General features: G+C 35.6%; 2 protein-coding genes across 2 annotated transcripts in view; both read left to right on the top strand.

Moving 5' to 3' along the window:
* Positions 1-42: 42 nt before the first annotated feature.
* On the top strand, positions 43-20,862 carry LOC139690619 (nucleolar protein 11). Its single transcript, XM_071588101.1, has 10 exons — positions 43-306; positions 442-606; positions 706-963; positions 3,756-3,906; positions 4,464-4,688; positions 6,903-7,184; positions 8,617-8,794; positions 13,163-13,392; positions 14,666-15,510; positions 20,479-20,862. The coding sequence occupies exons 1-10, from the start codon at positions 175-177 to the stop codon at positions 20,599-20,601; spliced, it is 2,589 nt and encodes an 862-aa protein (XP_071444202.1). The 5' UTR covers positions 43-174; the 3' UTR covers positions 20,602-20,862.
* A 2,823-nt stretch (positions 20,863-23,685) lies between these two features.
* The window catches only part of sad (Cytochrome P450 family protein sad), a 49,104-nt gene continuing 47,365 nt past the window's right edge, over positions 23,686-25,424 (top strand). Inside the window, exon 1 of the mRNA XM_071588138.1 lies at positions 23,686-23,767. The gene's annotated coding sequence lies outside the window, so the exon portion shown is untranslated. The remainder of the gene's footprint in view (positions 23,768-25,424) is intronic.

Genomic DNA, 25,424 nt, shown 5'->3' with positions numbered 1-25,424 from the left:
ACGGCGATGCTCAGCTATTTTCCAACACTAGGTGTCGCTGAATCCGTCGTGGTGTGGAATCGGCTCTAAAAAGCATGGCATCGTGGTTCCATGTGATGAAGAATTACTTGTTAAGTTGTTACTGTTGGCACATCGTCATTTATTAAAATATTCTTTTCTCAATTGAAAGCAGTAATGGCGAGGTTGTCAGTTTTTCATATGCTTTGCCCCCTGATCGATCAAAGCAATTTCCTTGGCGTAGCAAGTGATTCAGAAGAGGACTGCGTGGTGGTGACTTTGGGAAGAAACATAGTAATACGGTACAAGGTAGGCAAATATTAGATGTGGAAACCGTTCCTCTAAACGTTATTCTTGGCAGGAAGAATGATTTTTGTTCTTATTACCATTTTGTCTTCTGTTAACTTGCTTATTAACCGAGAATATCTTTTCACAAAATCGTAGATTATCGACCGTAAACAAGTCGGAAGTTGGAGTACTAGAGAAAAGTTGACGTCTCCTGTATTATACGATCCAATCGGTTGTCAATATGTGGCTGTGTTTAACAGAAACCAGATTAGGACATGGAAGCAGGAGGATGAGAATTTGGATTCTATCAAAAAATATAAGGTATTGATTTCATAGGAAACCATTGCTATGAACCAGTGTAAATGATCATGGAGTCTATTATCAGATGAAGTATTTGCATTTTCCTTTGATTTTTTACAGTTTACAGAAGAAATACAGTGCGTACTGCGCTGCTCGGATCGCAAGATGGAACCCATCGTGCTTTTTCAATCAGGACGTGTCTGTAGGTTATCACGATTCCTCAGAAACAAAGAGAAATTACTGGATTCTTGGAAGCAACAGGAAAGGAGTGGGCTAAATACCGTCTTAAAGTCGGATGAAACCGTCGAAGATTGTCACATGATTAGCTGTCATACGGAAGCGTATGTCTTACTTTCTGTTCGTAGTTCGAGTTTAATGGTGAGCAATTGGTATAGTTCCTATATTTCGATTTATGCATAATAAGGTTGCACAGCATGGAGGCAATTATAATATCATGGCTGTTTTTATTTTCCTAAGGTTGTATTGGACCTAATATGTCGAGTTCCTCCATTTTTGTCCTTTTTCACCTTTCACGTATTCATTATGCTCACTAGCATTTGAAATTTTAATTTCCCATCTAAATTTCTAACTATTGCTGTAAATGTTAATCAATTGATGCTCAATCATACCCCCTCTATTTGATCTGCAAGCCGCTTTAGTTAACCATCTACTGATCTCAGTTTGCAGATATCAAGAGTTCAGTTAGAAAATAAGCTTTGGTTATTTGTATTTGTACCTTTCATTGTTTGCATGGGCAATGAGGGAGTCAATTTATTGCAAGTTTCTCTTAGAGTGATAAATTTTGCTTTGTTTTATAATTTTCATTAAAAAGTGTTCCTTTACAAAATACTTCTAAATGTCATACAATTTTCAATCCAGTTACAAAAATATTTCTGGAAAATCGAGGTAATTGTGGGCATTTTTGCCTATGCATAAAAATTATAATTTGTTTATAATGGATGCCGAACTGTTCAGTATGTTTGAAATGAAACGTTATAATGAAAGATAATCCGCCGTTAGTGTAAGCAGAGGCTCAGCCCACCGTTGAGAATTAAGTCTCTCTTTGATGAATTGTATTAAAGCTACAGATTTCTATTTAAATGAAAGATTGTAATTTTGGTTTTCTACACATAAAATTTATTTAGCACAACCTGACCTAAATTTTGTAGAAGGTCTACATCATCTGGTGTGATTGCAGACCATGGTCAAGCTTATATAGTTATATCGAGAACTGAGAGGGATGTGATTAGAGGGACAGGTCAGCGTGGGATGGAAATACCCACTTAGGGGTTTATGGGAGGTGAAGAGGAGCTGGGCACCTGGTGGTGCCCAGTTATTTCCTGTACCTAGTTATTTCGTGACGTTGTAAAGTGGTTAGTGAGAGAAGCATTACATTGTTAAAAACTTTTTGTTTTTGAAAATTTTTTAAATTTTCAAGAAAGTCAAGCTTGGACTCAGCACTTACTCCTTCTAGGAGAAAGTAAGGGACCCTAAGGGTAGAAATCCCCTCTGGAGAATTCACCACCACTACGTTTCCTTATTAATAAACTAATAGTTTCTGTGGGTATAGCATGGAATGACCACCCTGATTGTTCAGTGGTAAATATTACCTTCTGGTGGTGGTTTTTAATTGTCTTAACATTTGTTATTTATTTGGAAACAGTGGGCGTGCCCACAACTTTTGCCTTTGCATACACTGCTCCATGTTGTAAATATTAGCTCAACATTTCTTGACTGGCATAGGAAGTTTTAATCTCAGAATTTTGTAACTTTTCCTGCATTTTTTTAGCCGTGCTCAGATTTCTGTCCAAATTGATATTTTTGGATTTCAATTAAAGAAATCATTTCCATTTTTCACTTCCCATTTTTCATTTTCAGTTCAAATTTGATACTGAAACGTCAGTAAGATTAAATTGTCATGAAATTTATTCCTATTGAATGTATTATTATAAGATCGTGAAATTAATGATCGTATTTAAATGAATCGTAGATAAAATGATTTAATATTTTTATTTTAGGAATTCAAATTTTTTATGCATAAATTTGGTTAGAATTTTTCCTTTACATGTTCAGAAAGAAAATGGTTAATTTTACGAGTGGCAGTTGTTAATCATTACATTTGGGATTGATTTGTTTATAAAGACGTGATTTAAATCACAAATGTATTTCATTACTTAGCTTTTACTTATTTTAATTACTTAGCTCTCTATTCTTCTCTGTACACATTCATGCATTTTTCCACACTTAAATTGTAGTTTTCACATCTTTTACGACACACTATTTTTTTACTGTGGGGTCTAAGTTAAATATAGTTCAGTAACTCACTGCATTTAGGCATTTTAAAATTGATTTAGAGTCACACAGGTCACTTTATTTATTGACTGGACACCAAGAAATGCAACTGCATCTGGCCAACTGTAGCCACCAGGTGGAACTTACATACATGAGATTCCAGGAAGGCGACGATGTGGTATAGGGTTAAAAGGAAAGGGTGACAGTATAGGTGCATTGGGGGTTTGGTATGCTGGTTGGATGGACATAGTAGTTAGATGGACCAATGATATTATGTGAGTCGTAGGAGAGGAATGGCTGAGGAACGGAATCAAGGATCTCAGTAACAATAGGCTTTTAAAAATCGAATAAAAAATTAAAATGAAAGGACCCCTAAAAACTGCAGTCCTGGAATCAGCTCTGTCCTGGCACCTGGATTGTTGTGTCCTGCAGTGTGTAAAAATTTGATAAGAAACCAGAATGAAGAAAAAAGAGAGAAGGAAACAGTTTTGTCAACTTCCACAAGTGGGTTTGACTGAAATTGAACCTTTTTTTCATTGATAAAAATGGTGGTTTGCATGCCAGGCAGTTTCCATTTGAAACCTAAGTTCAGTTGAATGGAAATTCCAGTGCTGCATAATAGGGCAAAGAATGCTTGCATAATGTAGAAGTTTCTGCTGTTGAAGGTATCATTAAATACAGTTTTTACTGTAGTGCCTCTTAGGGTAACACAAAACAGGAGTTCTTTACATAGGTCATAGTTTTCTGTGCTAAAGGAATTATGATCTTTTGTGTAAAGAACATTAAAAAGCACTTATTGCATTGTGAAACCATTGCATGATTAAATTATTCATAAAATGATTTTAATGTTGTCCTAAGTCATTTGCTTTTGTTTTCAGAAGCAGCTTAGATTTTATTTGTTGAAAATCTCATCAGATGGGGATGAAGAATACCAAATCATGAAGCAGTTTACTCTCAAGCTTCCTGATGCTCACCTAGTAGGTCACACAATAATTCAACAATCCAGTAAGAGCTTGCTTGTAACTCTCTGTAAGTAATATTTATTCTAATGTTAACTACTGAGAAATGATTTAAGAGCTTGATAGAATAGGGTTTCAAATAGAGCAGTGACTTATCAATGCAGAATTGTATTATTCTGATTCCTGTTTCGGGGATAGATCTCCTCCCATACTTACTATGAGAGATGACTAAGGGGTCTGTTGTACTCTATTGCTAGGTCTTCCTTACCAAGTAGCTAGAGAAGAATCTGAAGTTGCTTGTGATAAATTTTCAAGTTATTTGAGGAATTGAGGTTTTGTTTTGTTATGGCAATGAAATGGGTATTGGAGTGAATTACAAATTGGCATATTAACTAATTGACATTAATCAAATAGATATTTAGCAAGATACTAATGTATATTTATTGCTTCACTTTTGGTACAACTAAGATTGGGCATGATGATATAGGGAATGATTTCCTCCTTCATTATCTACTCCTTCAGTAGAGAGAATCATGTTCACACAATATGCTATGATATTATCAGAGGTAACATATTGGCATAATGATTTATTTTTGATGAAATCTTAAATTTTGATCTCTATTTTAGGGTCCAGTGGAAGAATTTATGCCCTTTCCCTTATTCCTCAAAAAAATAAAAAAAATGGAGAGAATAGTAAAAGGAAGCCTCTTCAGTTTAAGGAAGAGGGGGTAGATTTTCCTGGAAGATTGATTGACTCTGTGAAGGGACTTCTAAATGTTGAAGACATCATTGCCTTGGCTGCTCTTGGGTCTGATCATGTAGCTCTGTATGGTGCTGAGCCGAATTCAACAGGTTTGCATTAGCTCTTTTAATATATCTTGTGCTGAACTATTCATTTAAAGAGTGAAGCCAAACTTGGTAGATATTTTTAGAAGCAAGTTAATTTCTGTGTATCCCTGTTTGCTGGTGCTATGTTAAAGGTCTTGATGTATATTTACTCATTAAGAAATTTAATTTAATATTAGGATAAAAAAGCAACACCATAAGTTAATGGCAATAAGTAGAAATATGCAAAAAATCATTCCTCACTTGTGGACACCCAGTTCATTTCTTTTTATTACACCAAATGACAAAAGGTGAACATAATGATTTTGTGTTATTTGTTCAAACTATTTGTTCAGTAACCTATGGTTGCTACTGTTCAGCTGACTTTTGCAAATAAATTGTCATTATTTACAAAAAAATCAAACTGTGAGAGGGATTGGAACACTGGATACATTTCTGCTTTGAAATGTGGAATTGCAAATCCCATGATATTTTGTATTTAAAAAAGTTTAACATTCATTTTTATATTGCAGTGGTGGTGGTCATGGTGATGCAGTCATATTAGTAAATATAGATAATTGGAGTTTTGCATGGACAGTATAGCCATTACTGCCAACTCGTTTTTGAAATGACTTCTGTAATTGAATCTCTACCCTTCATGAATTTTGGCATTAAATATTGGTTTAAGAATCCCTTCAGATCCATTTGCATTAAATGTAAAAATCTAACCCAGGAAAATGGCTATCAATGTAAATAATTAAAAATAGTAAATATAAAGCAGCAATACCTCTCCAATAGATAGTCAATTAGGTCGGTTTATTAGGGTGATGCACTTGGACATCAAAAATTAGCCTCCAGAGATTTTTCTCAGTTTTCATGATATTTTGTAGACTATTGAATATGTCAAGCTTTGCTGTGCACAATTTATCCATACAGCTTTAACTGAATTTAAGTATCTTACACATTTTTATTTACTTGTGTTAGGTCATAGTATTCTGTACAAAAATATAATTAATTGCTTTTGTCACTATAATACATAATTCTGAAACACTGTACTGAAATAGTAAAAAACATTTATGTATGTGATTTGATCCTTATTGCAATGCATGTGATGTGGCTTAGCCAGCCATAATGAACATGAATTTGAAAAAATGAATGATGCACTTATGAAGAAATTATCAGAGACCCTCACCTTTTGAGTCAGCTGTTTACAATGCACAAAGTGTCTGTTTAGCTGTCAGCATAAATCAATCAAAACATACATTTTTAAATTATACAAAAGCTAGAGAAGAATGGAAGTGTAATTTTTGCTCCTCATTTAAGAAAATGAATTGAAATCTTAATTCTGAGACCAACATGTGCTGCCATCTGTGCAAATTCAAGAAAAAATTATATTTTGGTCTTAAAAATTTCCTGAGCAGTACTTCAAAATCATACCTATCCTACTTTGTGTTTTTTTCCTTATCTATGCAAAAAAATAAAAAGCCTGTACCGAATTAAAATTATCTTGGTGTAATATGTTCCCCAAGAAACAAGTTGTCTAGATTGATATATCTGTAGGATGGTTAGGAACAACATTTTAGAAAAGTTATCATCAGGAGCTTAAGATCCATTTTCAGAAGGAAGACATCCATTTTCCTTATGAGGTATACCAGAACTGTTTTAACTGAGAGAGTAAAATTTGACCTCCAATAATAACTTTCCTAAGAAGGCCAGTTTTGGTATCCACTTATAAGAAGCTATTGTATTTTTTTTTTAAATTTTATTGTCATTGACTTTATGAGCCTTATTATATTAAAGTATTTTGAAGCTAAATTGGAGAAAATGGTGTACATTTATTTTGGTATGCTAACAAAACAATAACTACCTGCAATTAGGCCAAACAGGCAATCAATAGACACAACTGTTTTTCTCCCCACAATTTTAATTCATATTACAGATGCATCTGAAGGTGTAAAGGTTTCATGAGTTTTTTGGCTTGATGTTTTTCATTTTTTGTTCGACATTACAAAAAATAAACAATCGGCTTTTATTTTTGGTTTATAAAGTAATTTGTAGGATTCTTAAGTTAAACTCAGGCCCCCATGAGATGAAACAACATAATTCTAAGTTTTCATGGTGGGCCAACAAACCATGTAAAACTGCATCCCTCTACTTTAAAATATAAAGTGCTCGAACTAGTATTCTGTTATGTATGCAGGTATCCAATATTTTTGCAACATTTTTTTAATCTCCCTTAAGGTGGTGTGGTGTACATTGTTGACATTCACTCATCTGCTACTGGAGATTTACCTTGGGAAGCTTTAAAAGAAACTGCTGCCAAACAATCCGTTGCAAATTTAAATACAAAGGACAGCCCTCCTCGCATCTGGGAAGCTGCCGGACACCTTTTTATTCCATCAACTGATGGCAGGCTCCTCCTTGCATCTTATGAGCTAGGCCCACATCCTCCACTGGCTGACTTACTGGGTTGTCTAATGAAGCATTCATTTAACAAAAAGACAATCAACAATAACAACAATGGTTAGTACAGATGTTCTTTATAGTGCAGCCATGTAAGAACTTTTTTCTCAGGTTAAATAGGTAAATTTGGTTTAATTGTATAAATGAGGGAGATTTAATGATCATGCATATGCTGGCAATGGTGTATTATTTTGTCAAGAGTTAGGTGATTCATTGTGGTGGTAAGAGAAACATTTATTGACCTGGAGATATTTCATGAAAGTTTATATAATTGATCTGTTAAAACTTTGTTTTCAGTAATGTAGGACTGTTGTGAAGATTTTACATTTCATTGGTTTTATTATTATTGCATAAATGTTCATTGAAACTATTATAAATTTATGCAAGCTCAACATATTTAACTGAAGGGTCATGAAGTCATGGAAAATATATACTTTGAAACATGTCAAAAGCTTGGGAGATCAAAAAATTTGGGCTTTGATGTATCTGATTTTATAATATGTACGCTGTAAAGTCTTCAGATATCATAAGTCAAGAGACTTCTAATCATATTAACTTTTTTTCCTGTTCAAAATGAGTAGAATTGACCTATAAGTTCAGCAGTTCAACTTTTAATTCCATTTAATGGAGGGAGCATTTTCAGGGACTAGAATTAAAAATGAGCATGAAGATAAATAACCTTACAATGTGTGTGTGAGTCAGCAAATGATTGACTTCCATGCACTTACCTGCACAATCAGTGCAATTAATTTATTTGGAGCAGATAATAAAGCTGGCCATTTTTTTCTCCCACTTTTGTCTTCAACCCTTTTGTCTTCCTCACTCAAGTCTTCCCCCGCTTTTGATACAATGTCTTTTTCATCTGCTGTATTTTTTTTACTTCAATTGAAAATGACTTAGCACACTTATTTTTTTTTGATGAAATATTCTTGTATCATCACTTGCATTGTTATCACATAGCCAATACTTGCACCATTTCTTTATGATGTTTCCTATATAATCATCTATATTTTTCCAATGCTAAATTATTATTACACTTTTGATGAATAAGTTTTCTCTGGCTATTTTCCATGAGTTAAGCCTGTAGCAAATAATTTAATGACTTCAGTGACGTAAATGGGAATATTATTTCCAGTGCAAAAACTAAAGTAATAGTATGCAATTAATAATAATATTTTGAATTAGAGCATTACTTTAAAGAAGAATGATTGATTAAAATTAAAACTGAAAATGAGTAATAAGTTAATGAAAAACAAATTTCTTTGTTACTGACATATTAAGCTGAAACCCCCCTTAGTAACACATGAAGGTTGGTTTGACATGGGAGCTTAGGATAGCAATGTAATCTACAAATTCAGGGAGAGAGCAAATTCCTTTAGGTACACTGGTTTTGAGGTTAGGATGCTGCTTCTGCTTCCTTTGAAATTATTAACATCATGGCTTGTGTCAATGCATAGGTTGGTATTGATATCTCCCTTTTATTGAATTTCAGGAATGATAAATCATCATCAACTTCTGCAAGTGGACTGGCTAAGCTCAAGTGGACGTGAAGTACTAAATAAAGGCAAAACATTGGAAGAAGAGAAGTCTTTAGCGAATATGGAAGCAACACCAGAAAAGGTGTCATTGAAGTTGAAACCGTTGATTAGGCAAGGTTTGCCAGAATCAAGGTATGTAGCATTTACCATCTCATCCATGAAGTGCTGGATCTTGCAGTGTGGGTTTCATTTTGAGTGTATGTAAAGTCATGTACTTCGTGCATCTCTCTTCTTTCAAAAGGATGTCTAAAAAGAGGGTGTAATCGTATTTAAGTTTGTGTTCCTCAAACCTCTCATCTATTTCCTTTAGGCGCTCAGGAAAACATTTTTGTTATTCCTACCTTTCATATTTTGTCTCCTGCGTTAGGGAGCATCAGTATCATAAATTATTGTTTGTTATGCATCCTAGTTCACAATTCATCATCCGCTTGCTTTCACTCTCTAGTGCCCCTCTTAGCAACATATTATGCACATTCTTTTCTTATTATCTGGTAACTGGGGATTTTTCTGCTGGGAATTTTTCCCAAGATGTGCAAATAGAGGTTTCAACATTTGATATGGCACAATATGTGAAACTTGCACAGTTCCTAAAATGAAAAGGAGCATAAGCCACAGTCCTATAGTCGCATACTATTTATGCAAAATAGAGCAACAACATGAGATAAAAAAATTAAAGGTCATGGAAAAATGCACTGAACTGTCAAATGAGCAGTTTTAACATGTTTATTCATGGTAGGAGATTTGTAATGTCATAAATACATATTTGATTGCTTCTCGAAATATTTAAATGAATGTTTATGTCATTATCATTTCGTCGGTATTCATGTGTGATAAAAGTTTTCCTTTGTTCTGATGCCCAATATGAGGCACATGTCTTTAGGTCAGATCACACTTATTGGAAGCATTGTGAAGCCATTGGGAGGGCCCCGAAGTGAATCCCCATAATTCATTCATCTGAATATAAGGAAATCAGGTTTCATGAATATATATATATGAATATACATATGAACCATGAACACAGTAATCAACCCGAAGGTCGGTTTGGTAGGTGATGGTAGAGTTCACCCAGTACTAAGCCCGACGGCGTGTGAAATTCACACATCAGGGTAGGGGGGCCAGTTCCTTTTCCTGTGCCGTTTATGGTTTCCCTAGTAAGATCTGGTACCAAAAAAATCACAGCTTAGGTAGAACTGCAGGTGCCCAGAGACTTGCCTGGGAATCAAACTCGGTACCTTCTGGTCAGTAGTCCAATGCTCTACCCCCTTGGCTACCGTGACCCACTATATATTATGTATGCCCCGTGAACTACCGCGACCCACTATATATATATATTTTTTTTAGGGAAAAGAAGAATTTGTTCTAATAATATTCAGTGAAACTGATTTGATAATATTTTTTCAGCTGTATCCTAGAAAAATCAGAAATGTAAAAAAGTCACTTATTAAGGCATCCATGAAAAATCATTTGGTAGAATTTGTAAATGAGAAGAGGGTTGAATTGGTAACAGCTGCATAAAATGGGCAGTACTATTATGGAATTATTCAGTGGAACCTCATGCAACAAGCGATTCTGCGATCTTTCTGTAAAGCAAAGACCTCGTTTAGTGAAACAAACTTCGCTTCTAAATTAATGTAAAATATAGTAATACATTCCATGCCAACAAATAAATTATGTTCAGGGTTTATTCAAAGTAAATTATGTGCATAAATTGTTAAGAATTGTGGATTATGTTCATCTTTTCTTCTATTGGGGGAATGATGAAACTGAGAATGCAAACTTGTTTTTGTAAAAATACGAGAGAATTAAATTTACTAGTTAAATATTTATGAATACGTACCTTGATCCCTTGTACAAGAAAGCTATCTAGAGACCTTTGTGTTTGCCTACGTTTCAAAATTTTTTAAAATTGCTACTTGGGATTATCATTAATTAAATTTCTGGCAGGCATAACCACTGCCTTATTAACCCTTTGCACTTGGGTGCTTTTTTCTCGATTGCCTTAGTCTACTCGGGATTCAATTTTTTAAATACCCCAAATTAGCTAAGCGTGGTACTAGAATGAAAAACTGGAGTTTCTTTTCATACAAACTTATTTATTTGGATATTTTGACATAATTATTGATAAATTTATTGATAAACCATAATTTAAACTCTCTAATTTTTCATGGTATGATATTTTTGGAAGCATTCACCAACATGAAGACCTGGTTTACATTCACACGTCTCACAGATATATATCGTTTCTCTTCTTCCTCCTTTGATTTTTCAGTCTGAGCAAACCACACAATCTTTATGTTTTTTGTTAGGGTGAGGTGTGATTATATGGAGTTTTCCATCTAAACGTTGCTCTATGCTTGTGGATGGTAATCTAACCCTGAAAGTTTGTGTACCATCTCGGAATTCTCTAACGAGATCATATACTAGTTTCCTAACATTTCATTTCACAACTCACTTTTGTCACATTTATATTTGTTATTAAATTCGTCAGTTTCGATGTAAAATTCTTCGTCGCTGTTTTCTAATTCTTTGGAATACTTATCCATCGTGAGGAGGGGAAAATCGTTCAGGATGAGCAACTACTAGCTGCCAAAGCATTCGTCCAACTAAAGGGAAAGCATCTGTTGTAAGAGAACCCCTCTGTCATTAAGGAAAACACCTGCATTATGCTTCTAGAAACATAAGTAAACTTCGGAGACTAAGATAAGGAAGGTTTGTTTACCACAGGAGGATGGTGCAACCTCAAAAAAGCACAACAAAGGAAAATTGCTAGGGTTTGAGTTACTATGAATCAATGACTCATGTCTTGGACACTCCTCAAACAATGATGATGCAACCTCAGAAAAGCATGACTCCAGGAAAACGCCTAAGGTTTGTGTTTTACTATGAATATAATAGATCACATCTTGGGCCCTCCTACTCAAGATTCCTGACTATGGAATAGATAGAAAAAGAGCAGGCAGAATGTTTGATGAGACAGCGGACACTAGGAAGAAAAGGAAATGAAAGAGTCAAAACTAGAAAGCAATGAACTAAGGATCAGCTGACTGAGGTAACTTTACATTCTGGCGATCTTTTTTCAGACACCGATAATCTCTAAAAGACATTGCTTTACATTTAGCTGACTTCCAAGTAATGAAAGGCAAACAATACAAATGAAAAAGAACTTACAACACAGTAAATAGATTACAAAAAACATCTGCGTAGGTGGTGTTATCCTTTGGGAGACGGCATTTATGTCGACGATGACATAATGGGTGGATACTATTCATTTATAAAACAAGCCATGCTATTAATTAAGCTTTAACTTTCCTTTTCCTTTCATGCAGATGATTACAAGAAAAGTTATTGGAAAAATGGACAAAAATCCCTATTCCCCTCGTGGTGAAACTCCGTGTCGAGTGTGGCTCGACATACGAGCTGCTGCCATTGCTAACCGTGTTGAGTCACACTCGACATCCGAATGCAAAAGGTTAAGGCCATGCACCGTATACATCACACTGTTTCCCATGAACTCCTCATCACATTTGGCCAGCTGTTTTGGACTTAACACTTCTTGAAAGCTCATAGATTTTGATCGTATGGAGCGTGGCACTCTATGGATCAGAAGCATGGAACATTGGAAGAGTAGACCAGAATCCTTCGAAACCTGGTGCTGGAGGAGGATGCTTAGGATCAAATGGGCGGAAAAAAATAAAAAATGAAATATACAGAAGAATAGACAAAGAACAGACCTTATGGAACGACATAAAGAAAAGAAGAACCGATGGATTGGCCGCACCCTGGGGCACAATGGATTTGTGAAGAATATAATAGAAGGGAAAAGCCCCATGAGGAAGGCCTAGGGATAAATAAACGTGAAAAATAAAGAAGAAATTACTTTGCATAAAATACCAGGAAGTAAGCCAAATAGCATCAGATAGGGAGGGCTGCAGTCAACCAATCTTAGGATTTTATGACCAATGATGATGATGCAAATTACTTGCTATGGAAGGTAATCATTAAGCATTAAGGTTCCACTTTATTCCATATGGTATTCTTTTGAAATAATTATTGATTAATACGCATAAAAATATTTCTTTCGTCCTTGAAAATGCTAATGGCAGTCAATCCATTAAAACAGTTCAGCTACACCTATGTGAATACTATTCTTAGTAAACTTAGCTATGCAACGAAACTGAACGCTTTAGGTAGCAGGAGCATTTGGTTCAAGCTTAAAGTAAGTTGCTTAGGTATATCCATCCAGGTGGGCCTTCTGTAAGTTGCTCTCCCTTTTTTAAAAGTGGCTCGGTAATTTTGTTTCAAAGTGATAATGCTTTTGGTAGCTCATCACTGTCATTTTAAATTGTGTTGATAGTGCCGATGATGCCTATTAGAAATTCATTTATCGCAAATAGTTGTTTTCGTCATATGTATATATATTTTTCTCATTAATTATGAAATGTGCAATGAAGATTACCTTTGACATAAACAAGCCCTAAATAATATTCTCTTTTTTTCCAGCATTTGTAGTATAATATTACCTGCTTTGATGAAAGAAGGCGATATTGATTCTATAAGTTGGTGCCTGTCTCACTTTTGTGATATTCCTGAGAATAATCTGGTGGACCTTCTGTGCTTCTTTCTTGATCAAAAACCTGTAAAAACAACCCCTAAAAAGCTGGAAGACCACACGTTAATGACGTTGGATGAAAAGTCATTTAATAACTCTACATGGTCCAAGATTTCAAAAGGTAATTATTTAGATGATTATCATTTTGTTAAGGTTCATCCTAATTTCTTAAACACTAGGTGTGCATGTTGTCCTGTGTGCCTTTGGAGTGAAAAGGTTAAAGAAAGAAATTATCATGTTTAAATGACCAATTACTGTCAGCGCTCAAAAAGTGAAATTATTTGTTTTATGATTAGTGAGTAGTTTTTTATTAATGGAACGAGTGAAATGTTGTGCAGTTAAGGAAATTTAATTTTTTGCTATGATTAGAATTGTCACATCAGTTGAGTGTACTGTGGCTAACATAAGCTATATATTCAGGGTATATATAGGGTTTTGGTGGAAGAAGGAACAATTAGTCTCAATCTCGCCCCAGTAAAGATGTTTTATTATTATTATATTCCTCTCATATTGACAACCTCAGGCCTGTCAGCATTCATTAGTAAATGATACTCAGCTGAAAAATTAGGCAGTGGTTTGTAAATTTTTACATCGAAAAACTATCTATTCACATCAATTATTTAATGCTAACTGCCTACTCAGAAAAATGTAAATTATGTAATTTTGAACTATCTATTAGAATAATGATTACATGATGAATATTACAAATTATCATGCACACAGAGTAGTCCCCATATTCCTTACCTTTCCTACAGGCAGCAAAAAAATCTCTCCTCAGATCTGAGAGCATAATAAATTGAATTTAATGATGATGCCAAAATATAATTTGTGTGAGGTATCTGCAGTAAGTCAAACTTCATGGACTTGATCATAAATAATTAAAGTCTTACTCCCCAAAGAGTTGTGTGATGATGTATCACAAGTAACTCAAAGTTTATGACCTTGGCAGAACCTATTTATGAATGAAACAAATTGAATGAATTATGGAGTATATGTTTTCAAAGACATGTAATGGCCTTTCATCCTTATGTTACATGAGCTAATTAAGACTTAAGCCAAATGGAAGATCTTTCCTAATGGAGAAAGAACGAACTAATAGTTTAAATATTCAGTTGTTCATGGCTCAAACTTGTGGAAATTCATTTTAATAAAATTGTTTTAACAAGTTTAAAAACTTGTTTAATTTGTACCTGATGATGACGCTTGTGCGTTGAAACCGGTTGTACGCAAATTAAGGACAGTGGAAAGATACTTTGTACTCTTAATTTTATTGAACTAATAGTTTGTAAACCTAGAGCCATTAAATAATGAATTTTGAGATTGTGCTGTGTGATTGTCAATTTTCTCATGTGTTCTAATTCTCTGCTAACATACTTGGTCCTTCACTTCCACAGAAAAAACTCCAGATGTATCTCCTGTTAGAGCAGTGATGAATGGAGACATACACGAGGCAATGGACACAAATGATTGTGAAAGTCACACTGAAGACAGTGAAATGGAGTCTTTTAAAGTTGGTCACACTTTCGTTAAGGGCAGACGGAGAAGCCTTCGTGTCATGAAAGTTGGTACTCCTCAGAAACATCCTCCTACACCCAAAATATCCAATTCCCCCAAGAAACCTGAAATGGAAAATGATGGCATGCAAGAAGTGTTGGGTATGGAAATAGACAAATGTTCAAATCCAGCATTCTGTGTTTCCAAAAAGGAGAGGAGGAACTCGGGTCAAGCATTGAATGAGTTGGTGGTTATAAGGGAAGAAAATCATGTTGACAGTGCAAGTTTAGGTGAATTGCAAAAGTCTCTCGAGAATAGATCAAATGGTTACAGTGTGAAATGTGAAAGTGAAAGTTGTCACAGAACTCCACCGGTTGATTCTTTGGCTAAACTTATGGACTTGTCATCTGGTTTTGCACAGGAAGAGAGGAAATTTGATTGTGTGGTACTTCCACTGGAACAAAGAGAGCAGCTTGGCAAGATCTTGTCAGTTCCAGTGAGCAGTTTAATTCTTGTGCCTCAACTGCGCTCACGTCTTCCATTCCCCATGGCCCTCAAACTGCTCAAATACCTTCTCTGGCTCCTCTCCTCACCTGTGCCATCAGTGTCTTCAAGTCCATCTGAAATTCAGGTTATACATTGGATTTGCCACTTGCTGGATGCCTACTACCAGCGATTCACTCTCAGCCAAGATTTGGAGGTCAAGGAAACACTAGAGGCTCTCAAGGAGGTCTTGGATGTAGAGGTAAATATTGATAAAAAATTTTGAGGGGAAAAAACATGAAGTTTCAGGAAAGAGGTGCTCGAGGGAATTTAAGGGTGGATGGCCGGTAACTTGAAAGCTCAAATTATGGCAGAAATGAATACCCAGGTATTTGTGGTACCAGTTTTTGTAAAATTAATTTCACATGTATCCCATTCAGCAGATAATCAATAGATAATACTTTTTGTAACAACTTCTCATTACTCTAAACATCTGCTATTCTTGTGAAATTATCTCTAATTTTTTTCTCTTTAGTGAAATTGTGTAATTGATTCTGATTGTAATCAAAATGCCCAGAGAGCAATACATATATGGTATTATCCATGCATATATTTTTAGGTGATGAGTGCCCAAGAATTGAGTATTTCACTGCCTTTATAATTGTGACATTGGTGGGGTATTGAATATTGAGCTAAGGAATAGATGTTAAATAGCATTGCAGTTAATAATATTGCCAGTGATAAAGCTTCCGTTTTTCTGAATATTGTGAAAGATAACTTTTTTAAATCAGCAAAGTTGAATGGGTCTACTGGTTACATTGAAGATGTGGAAAGTTTAACTATGTTTTGACATGAATATTGCTTTCTGCACCCTCATTTTGGGTTAAGCTTAAATGATTTAGCTGGCAGATGCTGTCAAGTGATCAATTTTCACTAATAATGCAGTGTACCACCCAATAGTGCCAAGCATTTCACCCAACCTTAGAAACTACTGCCCTTCGGAAAGGTTAATTCCTTTTTTGGAAATACTCATGTCAAAGACAGAAGTGCTTATGTTTGATAATTATGGTGCACCTCCTCATTTTCCCAATCCCATCTTGATAATCTAGCAGTTTTAATCCATCTTTGAAAGCTGTGGTCTAAAATAATGACATTGCTTAGTTTCATCTTTTCTCCTTGTATCGCTGTGATTCCCCGCATGTTTGGGTGGTTTGAAAAGCACATATGGAAATGTAAAGTTCTAAATTTTTTGGAATTATTCATTTTTATTTATCAAAATACATAGTTTCCTGAAGTTCAAAGGCTCTAGTTTGTTGATCCTATGCAAATAATACAACTGTCCCAACTTTGCAAGATAGACATTTGCTTGCACTATCACCGTCTCATTTGAATAAAATCTGGCCATTTCTTCATATCTGAGAACAGGTTGTAGTTCAAGAGAACCAAATATGGAGAATAGGGTAGGCAGGGAGTAAGTTGAGATTGAAACTCAACTAATTTTGCTGTCACAACTAAAAGAGGAGTAAGCTGGTGAATTGTCATCATGGAAAAAGACTTCTGTGGGCAAATTGTGGGTGTTTTTATTGCAGCTGTTTCCAGGTGGTCTAATAATGATACGAGGGTCATCCGGAAAGTAGTACCCGTTCGTGAAATAAAGACACAAAAGTAAATATTAACAAACATAAAAAATTTTATTTGAAAGAGGATACTTTAAACTACTTCTCAACATAATCTCCAAGCAAATTAAGGCATTTGTCATAACGTGTGACAAGTTTCTGTATTCCTGCTGCATAGTCCTTCGCCGCCAGCTCATTGAGATACGCGAGGGACCCATCTTGCACAAATGTTTGCATAATGCAGATGGTGTTTAACAATTTCATGAACAATTGTTCGAGAAACATTGGGAAAATGCTCACAGATGTCATCAATTGTGACGCGCCGATCGTTCCTCACGAATTCGTCAACTGAGCTCACCAGTTGGTCTGTAATGACAGACGGTCTCCCCGAACGCTCATCGTCGTGTGTGTTCCCCCTCCCCATGTTGAAGTTGCGACACCACCGCCGAACAGACGACTCGTCCATTACATTGTCTCCATACACCTCCTTTAATTGGCGATGAATATCACATGGGCGAACGTTTCTTGCATTGAGGAATTTAATCACTGCCCTCACTTCACAACTGGCGGCGTTCTCAATTTTTTTAAACATTGTAAACAATCACAGAAACAACACAGGCAATGCTAGCGTCACGCAACTTGGCTCAGAGAAGGCAGACAAGCCACTGAAGCTATCTGACCTCGTCCAGCGGCTACTCGCGTCGTCAGCACTTCATGCGGCACGAACGGGTACTACTTTCCGGATGACCCTCGTACATAGTATGTACCTTCAATAGTTTGAATATTGTCTAAATATTCAATGAAGTAACAGTGTTCACCTTCTTTGGTGCCGACTCCCTGGTTGCACCTATTGCTTGGACTTTCATGCTTTCAGGCATTTAGTAATATACCTATGTTTCATCCCGAGTGATGAAACAACTACTTAAGTAATGTATAGTCACAGAAATAGCCACAAACTGGTGTTGAAATATGACACGCCACATCATTTGTGGTCAACAATGAGCAATCATGACACCTATTCTGTGGATAGCTCTCTCATGTCCAATTTTTATATAAATTAATATGTACGTGTAAACCACCATAATGGAAACTATTTGTTAACCTTTTTAATCGAAGGTGCAGGTTCATTATATGAGTGCATCGGTAGTCACCTGTATGAAGCCTCTTATCTTGATGTTTTGATATTTTAAATCCCCTTGAAACAGCTATAATTGGATTAGAAGATAACAGCTCCAATGAAAAAGACGTCTGTGGCGACAAAATTCAACATGACTGCCGGCGATGTTCATCCATAATTTTTGCTAGATATTTTATTATTTCTCTAGTAATGAGTAGCAGGGTGCATTCATTGACTGTACAAATACGAGACTGACTTATAATTTTATCAAGTTTCTCTTTTAATCTCTTGAAGCAACTTGAAGTAAACTTGATGTGTATACCTGCAAGAGATCGTACTAACGGATAAGGTCTTTGACGCATACCATTGGTGTCATCTCTTACTTTTTCCACTTTTCAAGCTATCTGTGCATAAATGTCCCTGGAACTTGTTTTTGATACATTTTTGCTGGGAGGACAAAGAAATGGCATGCATCATCCATACCCTCAACTGTGTTTGGTAGATTGGTAATCAATTTTATGGCCTTTGACTTGGATCATCTTTTCCACCTTTAGATATAATCATGGTCGGCATAAAGTTTTAACTGTGGAAAATTGCAACGAAGTTTTCATTATTTAGATATAATTGTCATCTCCTGCTTTGTGTCATTATTTGGCTTGTTTTGGCAAACTACAAGATTGCTATTCCACTAGTTATACTCATCAAAAGTGTACTATCTAGCAGTAAATCATAATAATTTCATTTGTAAAGCTAAATCATAAAACACTGATACTATAGGAGATGACATTGAAATTTATCGGGTAGTTTTTGAGAAAGGCATGTGTCAGGTATATTGTTTTACTTATATTGTAAATGACATAATTGTTTATTGTTTAGAAAGTACCCAACAGAGTGAAGGCAGAGGAGAATGCTAGAAATTTCAGGTCGACCTGTAGTAAGTTAAGAGTAGTTGTTCATATAGAGAAACATGGAACGTTCTCCTGTATAAAAAAAGTTTCATTTGACAGTATCACCAAAACTGGCGTGGAAATAATACTTCGGCATTTTAACATGACTAGCGGCAAATCTTGCCCATGAGCTCCTAAATTGCCATGAATCAACTCGTTTTATGTTCTGAAAAAAAATCTTTTTTAATCAGCAAATTAGAGCCTTTCTTGCTAACTGCACAGTTTTTGAATTTTTTTAAATACTCAATTTATATAATTTACATAATTAGAATTATGTTTGCTCTGGCAACTATATGATTGAAATGAACTTCTTTGTGGTCTCCAATTTTAGAATCAGGTGTATGTGATCTTGATAGCTATAATTACCTGCATTGATGGGATACCATATGACTAACTACTTAAGTGAATTGATGGACATCTTTTTGTCCAGCAATATTGGAATCAGATTAAAGTTAATTGTAGAAGCCTGTTGTGAAATTCTTAATTTGTAAAAATATAATATTACTAAGTTAAATTGTGAAATTTTTGCTTAGTTTTTATTTCCCTTCGCATTGGCAATCAGATTGAGTGGCTGTTAATTGGGAATGTGGGAGAGACAGAGTAGTACATGAGGTAAAATCGGGGGTTAAAAGGGGAATGATATCTGTGATGTGTGATTGCCCACAGTAGAATCTGCTGACATTAGTCACCCACAGAATGAGCTTGATGCTGTTAGCACTTTCTCTTATATTTGGGCAGTATGAGATGTTAATTAGGTAGGCAAATGAAAAGGAGGGGAGGGTTTTTGGGAGCAAAGAATCATTTCATTCTCTGAATGAGTTGAAGAACATTTCACAGAAATACAATTTGTGTTTCAGTTCAATATGAATAATTTCTATAAAGTTACCTGACACAGTGAATTTTATTGCTGAGGTCTAAATTGTTTTTTTCGTTTCATCAATGATGGAACTTACAACTATCACTACCATTCTAATTGTGCATCCTCAAAAAGTAATGTTCCTCGCCACAAATAGGGTAATAGGAAGTCGCTGACTTGAGTAGGTGGTCGCGTTTCATCACCTCTCAATATGGAATCAATGTTCGTTTTTGAACCACTATTTTCACGTACTTTGTAATCTGGCCACATTGAATTAGACAGTATGGCCTGAAAATTTTAAATTTACAGCGGCCTGACTTCATCAATTTTTAGTTGAAGAAAAACATAATTGAGATTGTTTCCTGTTGTCTTCGTCAATAGTGTTTTTAAGGTGAAACCAACTCTTAAATGACTGCCTTGCTGGGGTCAGATATCATTGGAGCGCCTCTCTAATTAGTTTCTGGCTGTTACCTTTCAACTGTCATAGGTGACCCTACCAGAAGCAGTTATCATTTCCTCTGCTAGTACAACTCTAGTACACAACTTAACGTGCAAGCCCCTCCAACATGTCAAGGTTGTTGTTCATGGGATTGATCATTTAACGAGTAGTTGATGAATACAAAATGACAATATCAAATGTTATGGTTGGAACAATCAAATGAATTGTTGAATAAATATTTGTCTTTCTTTTCAGTTGCAGATTATTGATTCTCTCAAAGAGATAACACCAATCATTTTGCAGCTGCAGTCAACGAAGAAGGTGGAGGAAAATATTTGTGATAAGTGGTACTCCATTGAAAACATAAGACTCTACTAGAGCTGAGTCAATATTTTCCAAAAAAAATGAGGAATTTAGAAAATCATGTTGCTTGAACTAAAACTATATTTTTGTTTCATTCCTTGTTGAATGGAAGCACATTTGGATCATGGTGGAAATGTGAATAAATTTGAATTTTTATTGGTCTCTTGAGATTTGGGAAATTGTGTTTTCTCTCAAAATTATGTTGGTTGACTGTTAAGTAATAGGAGAATCGTTAATGCTTCAACATACCTCCTCATGTTAATATGTACTATTAACTTGGACATTAAGATTTTAATATGTAAATGGCTGTTATTCATTTACTCCTATTTATAACCAAAATAATTTTTCCAGAATATGGTAATTATTTATGTCTGGTATTTTAGGTATATGTATACTTAGGTTGATTGCAATTTATGCCATTTGTAGGTAGAAACATTTAGTTAGGGGAAGTTTAAATCCAGTTTAAAGCTCACATTAGTCTTAAAGCAACTATGATTGAATGTGTTCTGATTGATTTTTGCTTGCTTTGCAGTAAAAAAATTCATTGCATGCTGCTTCATTTAAAATTTTTCAAACACTAAATAAGTAGTCTAAATAACCATAAAAGTAATGATTTGTTGAATGGTTAATCTTCTGATTTTGACTATATAGGGGTTAAATATCTTTCTTAAATATATATTCATACTTCTATTACCCTTCAGTTCAAGTTGTTTAATGGGAGAAAAGAGTATAACTTAGAAGTATGTTTACAGTAGGGAAACAGTTCGTGGAATCGTTAGCTCAGTCATAGGGATAATAATAGTTTTTGGAAGGGAGCTCTTCTGGGAAATGGGAGTTATCTGATCTTTTATTCTTATATATAATTCACAATCTATCTTTCCTTCAAATGATAGGCATTGTTGTCTCAAAAATATTTTACTAATTGCTTCATTCTTACTTGAGGGGTGAATGTAAGAAGTACAATTCGTTACTAAATACTGTTCTCTTGTGACATTTTTATAAGTTAAAAGGAGGATTGAAGAAAATGAGTCACAGTAATTAACTAAAAGGCTGGTTTAATAGTGGAGTGGAGTGTTTTAGTAGGGATTAAATGTACTTATTAGGATTGGGTAACCACTGAAATACAATCGAAACCGTCGAATGATTCAAACCCTGGGTGGAAAGCTAGTATATTAACCATTGCAATACATGATCCCCACGATTTAAGGCCGGTGAAGATGATGTGAATTAATCTCTTTATACCAATCGGTAGTGTCATTCAAGAAGTACACTTGGGCGAAAATGGAGTCATTTGAAAAACTTTTTACTTAATAGTTATCAAACACATCTTTAATCGTTTCATTATCCCATGAGTATAAACTTAATTTCCTAAAGCACAGTTAAATGAAATTATCTCAACTTGGGACCAGTGGTTAAGGAAGCCGTTGAGCCATAATTATAGAATTCTCAATTTTGAGTATCCGTAGATATGTACTGGTACGTACACATCTGCATATTTGTTAAGCAGTTGGTCTCGAGGGAAGTTCGGTGGCGTGGGTCTGAGGAAAAACTATTGATTTTTAATGACGTCGCAGGTTGCGCAAAGGTAAATTTATTTCTCTTGATAAAGAAGCCACGGTAGCACGGATGAAACGACATTCTCGGTTTCCCCATTCGATAAATCTCAGTATTCTTCCCGGCTTTACGAAGTTTTGTTGAAATTTGGGGTAGCGATAGGTTTCCGTCCTATTTGCAGCGAAGCCGTACGTACTTGAGGCAATCGATAATGCCTCTCTCTTAGTAGTAACAATCGTTTTTTGGCAACTAATTGGCTCTTAGTCGAAAATATTTAACGCATGAAACAACTAAACGTTCTATCTTTGCCGTGGAGAAACCAATATGTAGCTTACATACACAAAGAGGATACTTATGGCTCCAAATTATGCTGGTAGATTTGGCCACCGGGATGGAATAGTGGATATAAGTTGTATGTTGGCTTATTAGTAATGTCACAGACAGATTCAAGTACTGGTTCTCCACTCTCGCAATACGCAATCTTAATAAAATCGTAACCAAGCGCCCTAAAAAATTAAATGAATTGAAAAAAAAATTGGACGAGTTTGTCAAACAACAATTGTCGTATGTGCACGTGTGTTTTGTGCATGAGCTAACAAGTCTTCCAATGCATTTATAAACTTCTATTTTGGCTGATGTCCTACGCCCTTCAGGCGGTTTGTAGGGTATGGTGTAGATCTGTCAGTGTAGATGCTCTATGCGTTTTTTTATTTTTTTATGATTTGAACAAATCGAATGAAGCCGGAGTGCTAGGCTCTTCTTAGGATATTTTTTTATAATGGGCTACAAAATAGCCGCAATCCTTATCCTTCAAAAATAAATAAGGAAATATGTATTTGTAATCATTTGCTTTCGATTCACCCACGCCTTCTCGTTTCGCGCGCTGGCTCTGGGTCCATGTATTTATTTCCTCTCGACAACTAATGTGATCGGAAGTTGGGTCTCATGGCCGTTGACCGAAACTGAATCGTTTTTTGCCCTCCACTCAAGTTATCACTTCATCGAATTATACCTGTACTTTCTCCCATAGATTATTAGTACACCTTGGCTTGGCTTCTTAGCTTTATAAAATATTTACTTCAGTTCTAATTTTGTCTCAGGACTCCGAAATATATTTGAAAATGGGAGAAACTTCGTGTAACGAAATGGATTTGCTTTGTGTAACTTACTCGTACCTAACAATGTATAGTTAAACTGGTAAACGGAACTCATACGCTACTGTCGTTTCTCAGTCTGATTTTTATTGCAACCCCACACCGGGATAATACGTCATAGTAGATTGATCACATCCTCGGATACCGGTGCACAAGGGGAGGAAAAATAACATTTGTTAAGAAAAGATAAAACTGTGCGCGTGGTTTAATGATTTTCGTTTTTTCGGGAAAAGAGAAAGATAAACATCCTTGCGCGTACTTCAGTATTCATTCCCTACCCTGCGTACATAAGACTGGTATCAAGTTGCACCTTTTCCGGGTATACGTATTTACAGTTGTGCTACATATCATCCAGACTAGACTCGACTCTTGTCAGTTCCTCCTCTCTCCGCGACACGCGAGCATCTTTGTGAAAGTCGTGTACTTTTCCGATGTGCGTTGCATGACGGCCCTAATACAGACTGAAGTGACCGGTATGTGATGATAATCTATTTTAGTGTAATACTCAAATAACTTTTAGGGAATGCAATACTTGGGGCGGTGTGTTTCGAAGGTTAAACTCGTTGATTCCATTAGTACGCGAGAAATATGTGGCCATTCATTTCACGAATACGCAGTAGGGGGAGGGAATTCCCCGCTTCTCTCGTATTTCATTGACACCGCCTTCAAGCAAAATTTAAAGCGCAGTACACGAGTGGAATTTAAGCTGCCCATGCTACGTACTCGGAAGTTCGCAATTTTTCACAAGTGAGATTTTTCCGCATAAATAAGCTGCGTATCGTAATACTTGCCGAATTTATTTGCTAATTGTTTGCGTGTTATTTATATGGGAATTCAAACCAAAATCCAATTAAGCTCTCAAAATGTATGCATTATAGTCTTGTTCCGCAGCGTCGATATCCCACTGACACCTTTATATTGACTTTACCAAAATGTCCCCAAGTCCATTACCATGGCGTTGGGAATATTTTTGCCCTAAGCAAATATTACTGGCGCTCTAAGCGAATATCACATTAAGCAAAGTGTCGTCATACTTTCCTAATTGACTTATATTTTTCATGGTATTTATATGGGAATGCAAAGCAAAATCCCATTAAGCTCTCAAGATTTATTTATAATAGTTTCGTTTCTCATCGTTGATATCCCATTGACTCCTTGATGTTGACTCCACATTTTTTTTTCTTTTGAAACGGAGAAATCGAATTCATGCTGTGAATTTACCCAATCAATGAGACATAGCATTCGGACAGTGAGGTATTTATAGTAAATGTCGATGTGTTCTTAATATGTTAATACACCAAATGACTAATCCAGCCATAGCAGCAGCGGAAAGTTGCTTGCTGCGATTTATTGAATGTGGACGCCGGTGTATCTCTGATTTTCTCCATCAATAGTTTATCCTCTAATCTGTAGAACAGATAGATTTAATCCACGAAATTTTTCCAAGAACGATTAGGGATCAGAATAATGTCCGACCGCGCTAGGAGGGAAGGCGTTTTGTGTCGAGGGTAGTCTGGTGCGTAATCACTCCCTGCCACACACCCTATCGGTGCTTGCCGGGAACTATTAAATAAATAGAGGTTTCGCGACCTTTGGTGTTTTGCAACAATGATTTTTATCGAAATGAAACCCACTCGGAAAAGTTTTTCTTCAAAGAATTTAAATTTGTAGCTTGTAAAACCCTATGAAATGAATGTAATAAATTTGAAGAAGGATCTAATTATCAGGTCATATAAACATGCCTATTTCTTTGGTTGATTCTGCATTTTTAATTACTGATGCCTGGGTATTATATTTTGGCACTTGTGATCATGCTGATATGTAATCAATCGGTATATTTATCTAAAAACTATGGTTTTAGGTATTATTATGGTCACCGGCGGGATTTGTCTGATGGGTAATCATTTACTTGCTAATCAAAGGCTTCTCCCGTATTCGCAACGGGCACGGGTGTCTTGGTCCCTGAAAATATTTATGACAAATCTTTGACGACTGAGTCCCATAAAGTTATACGGTCAACCAAAGAAGTTTGGAAAGGAAAAACATCTGTCGTCAACATCGAGTGATTGCCGTCGTAATAGGCGTATGAAATATTGCTCGCACACATAATCGAATTCATTGTGAACCTTT

The sequence above is a fragment of the Hetaerina americana genome, unplaced genomic scaffold, assembly GCF_022747635.1.
Source record: "Hetaerina americana unplaced genomic scaffold, ioHetAmer1.1.p SCAF_3, whole genome shotgun sequence".
In the NCBI taxonomy this organism is placed as follows: domain Eukaryota; kingdom Metazoa; phylum Arthropoda; class Insecta; order Odonata; family Calopterygidae; genus Hetaerina; species Hetaerina americana.
This window is presented reverse-complemented; position numbering and strand designations above follow the sequence as displayed.

Excerpts from the sequence above, each read along its gene's own strand:
- LOC139690619 (XM_071588101.1), top strand. The coding sequence starts at position 175 with ATGGCGAGGTTGTCAGTTTTTCATATGCTTTGCCCCCTGATCGATCAA. Across the intron at positions 307-441 it reads ACATAGTAATACGGTACAAG|ATTATCGACCGTAAACAAGT; the intron begins GTAGGCAAATAT and ends ACAAAATCGTAG. Across the intron at positions 15,511-20,478 it reads AGGAGGTCTTGGATGTAGAG|TTGCAGATTATTGATTCTCT; the intron begins GTAAATATTGAT and ends CTTTCTTTTCAG.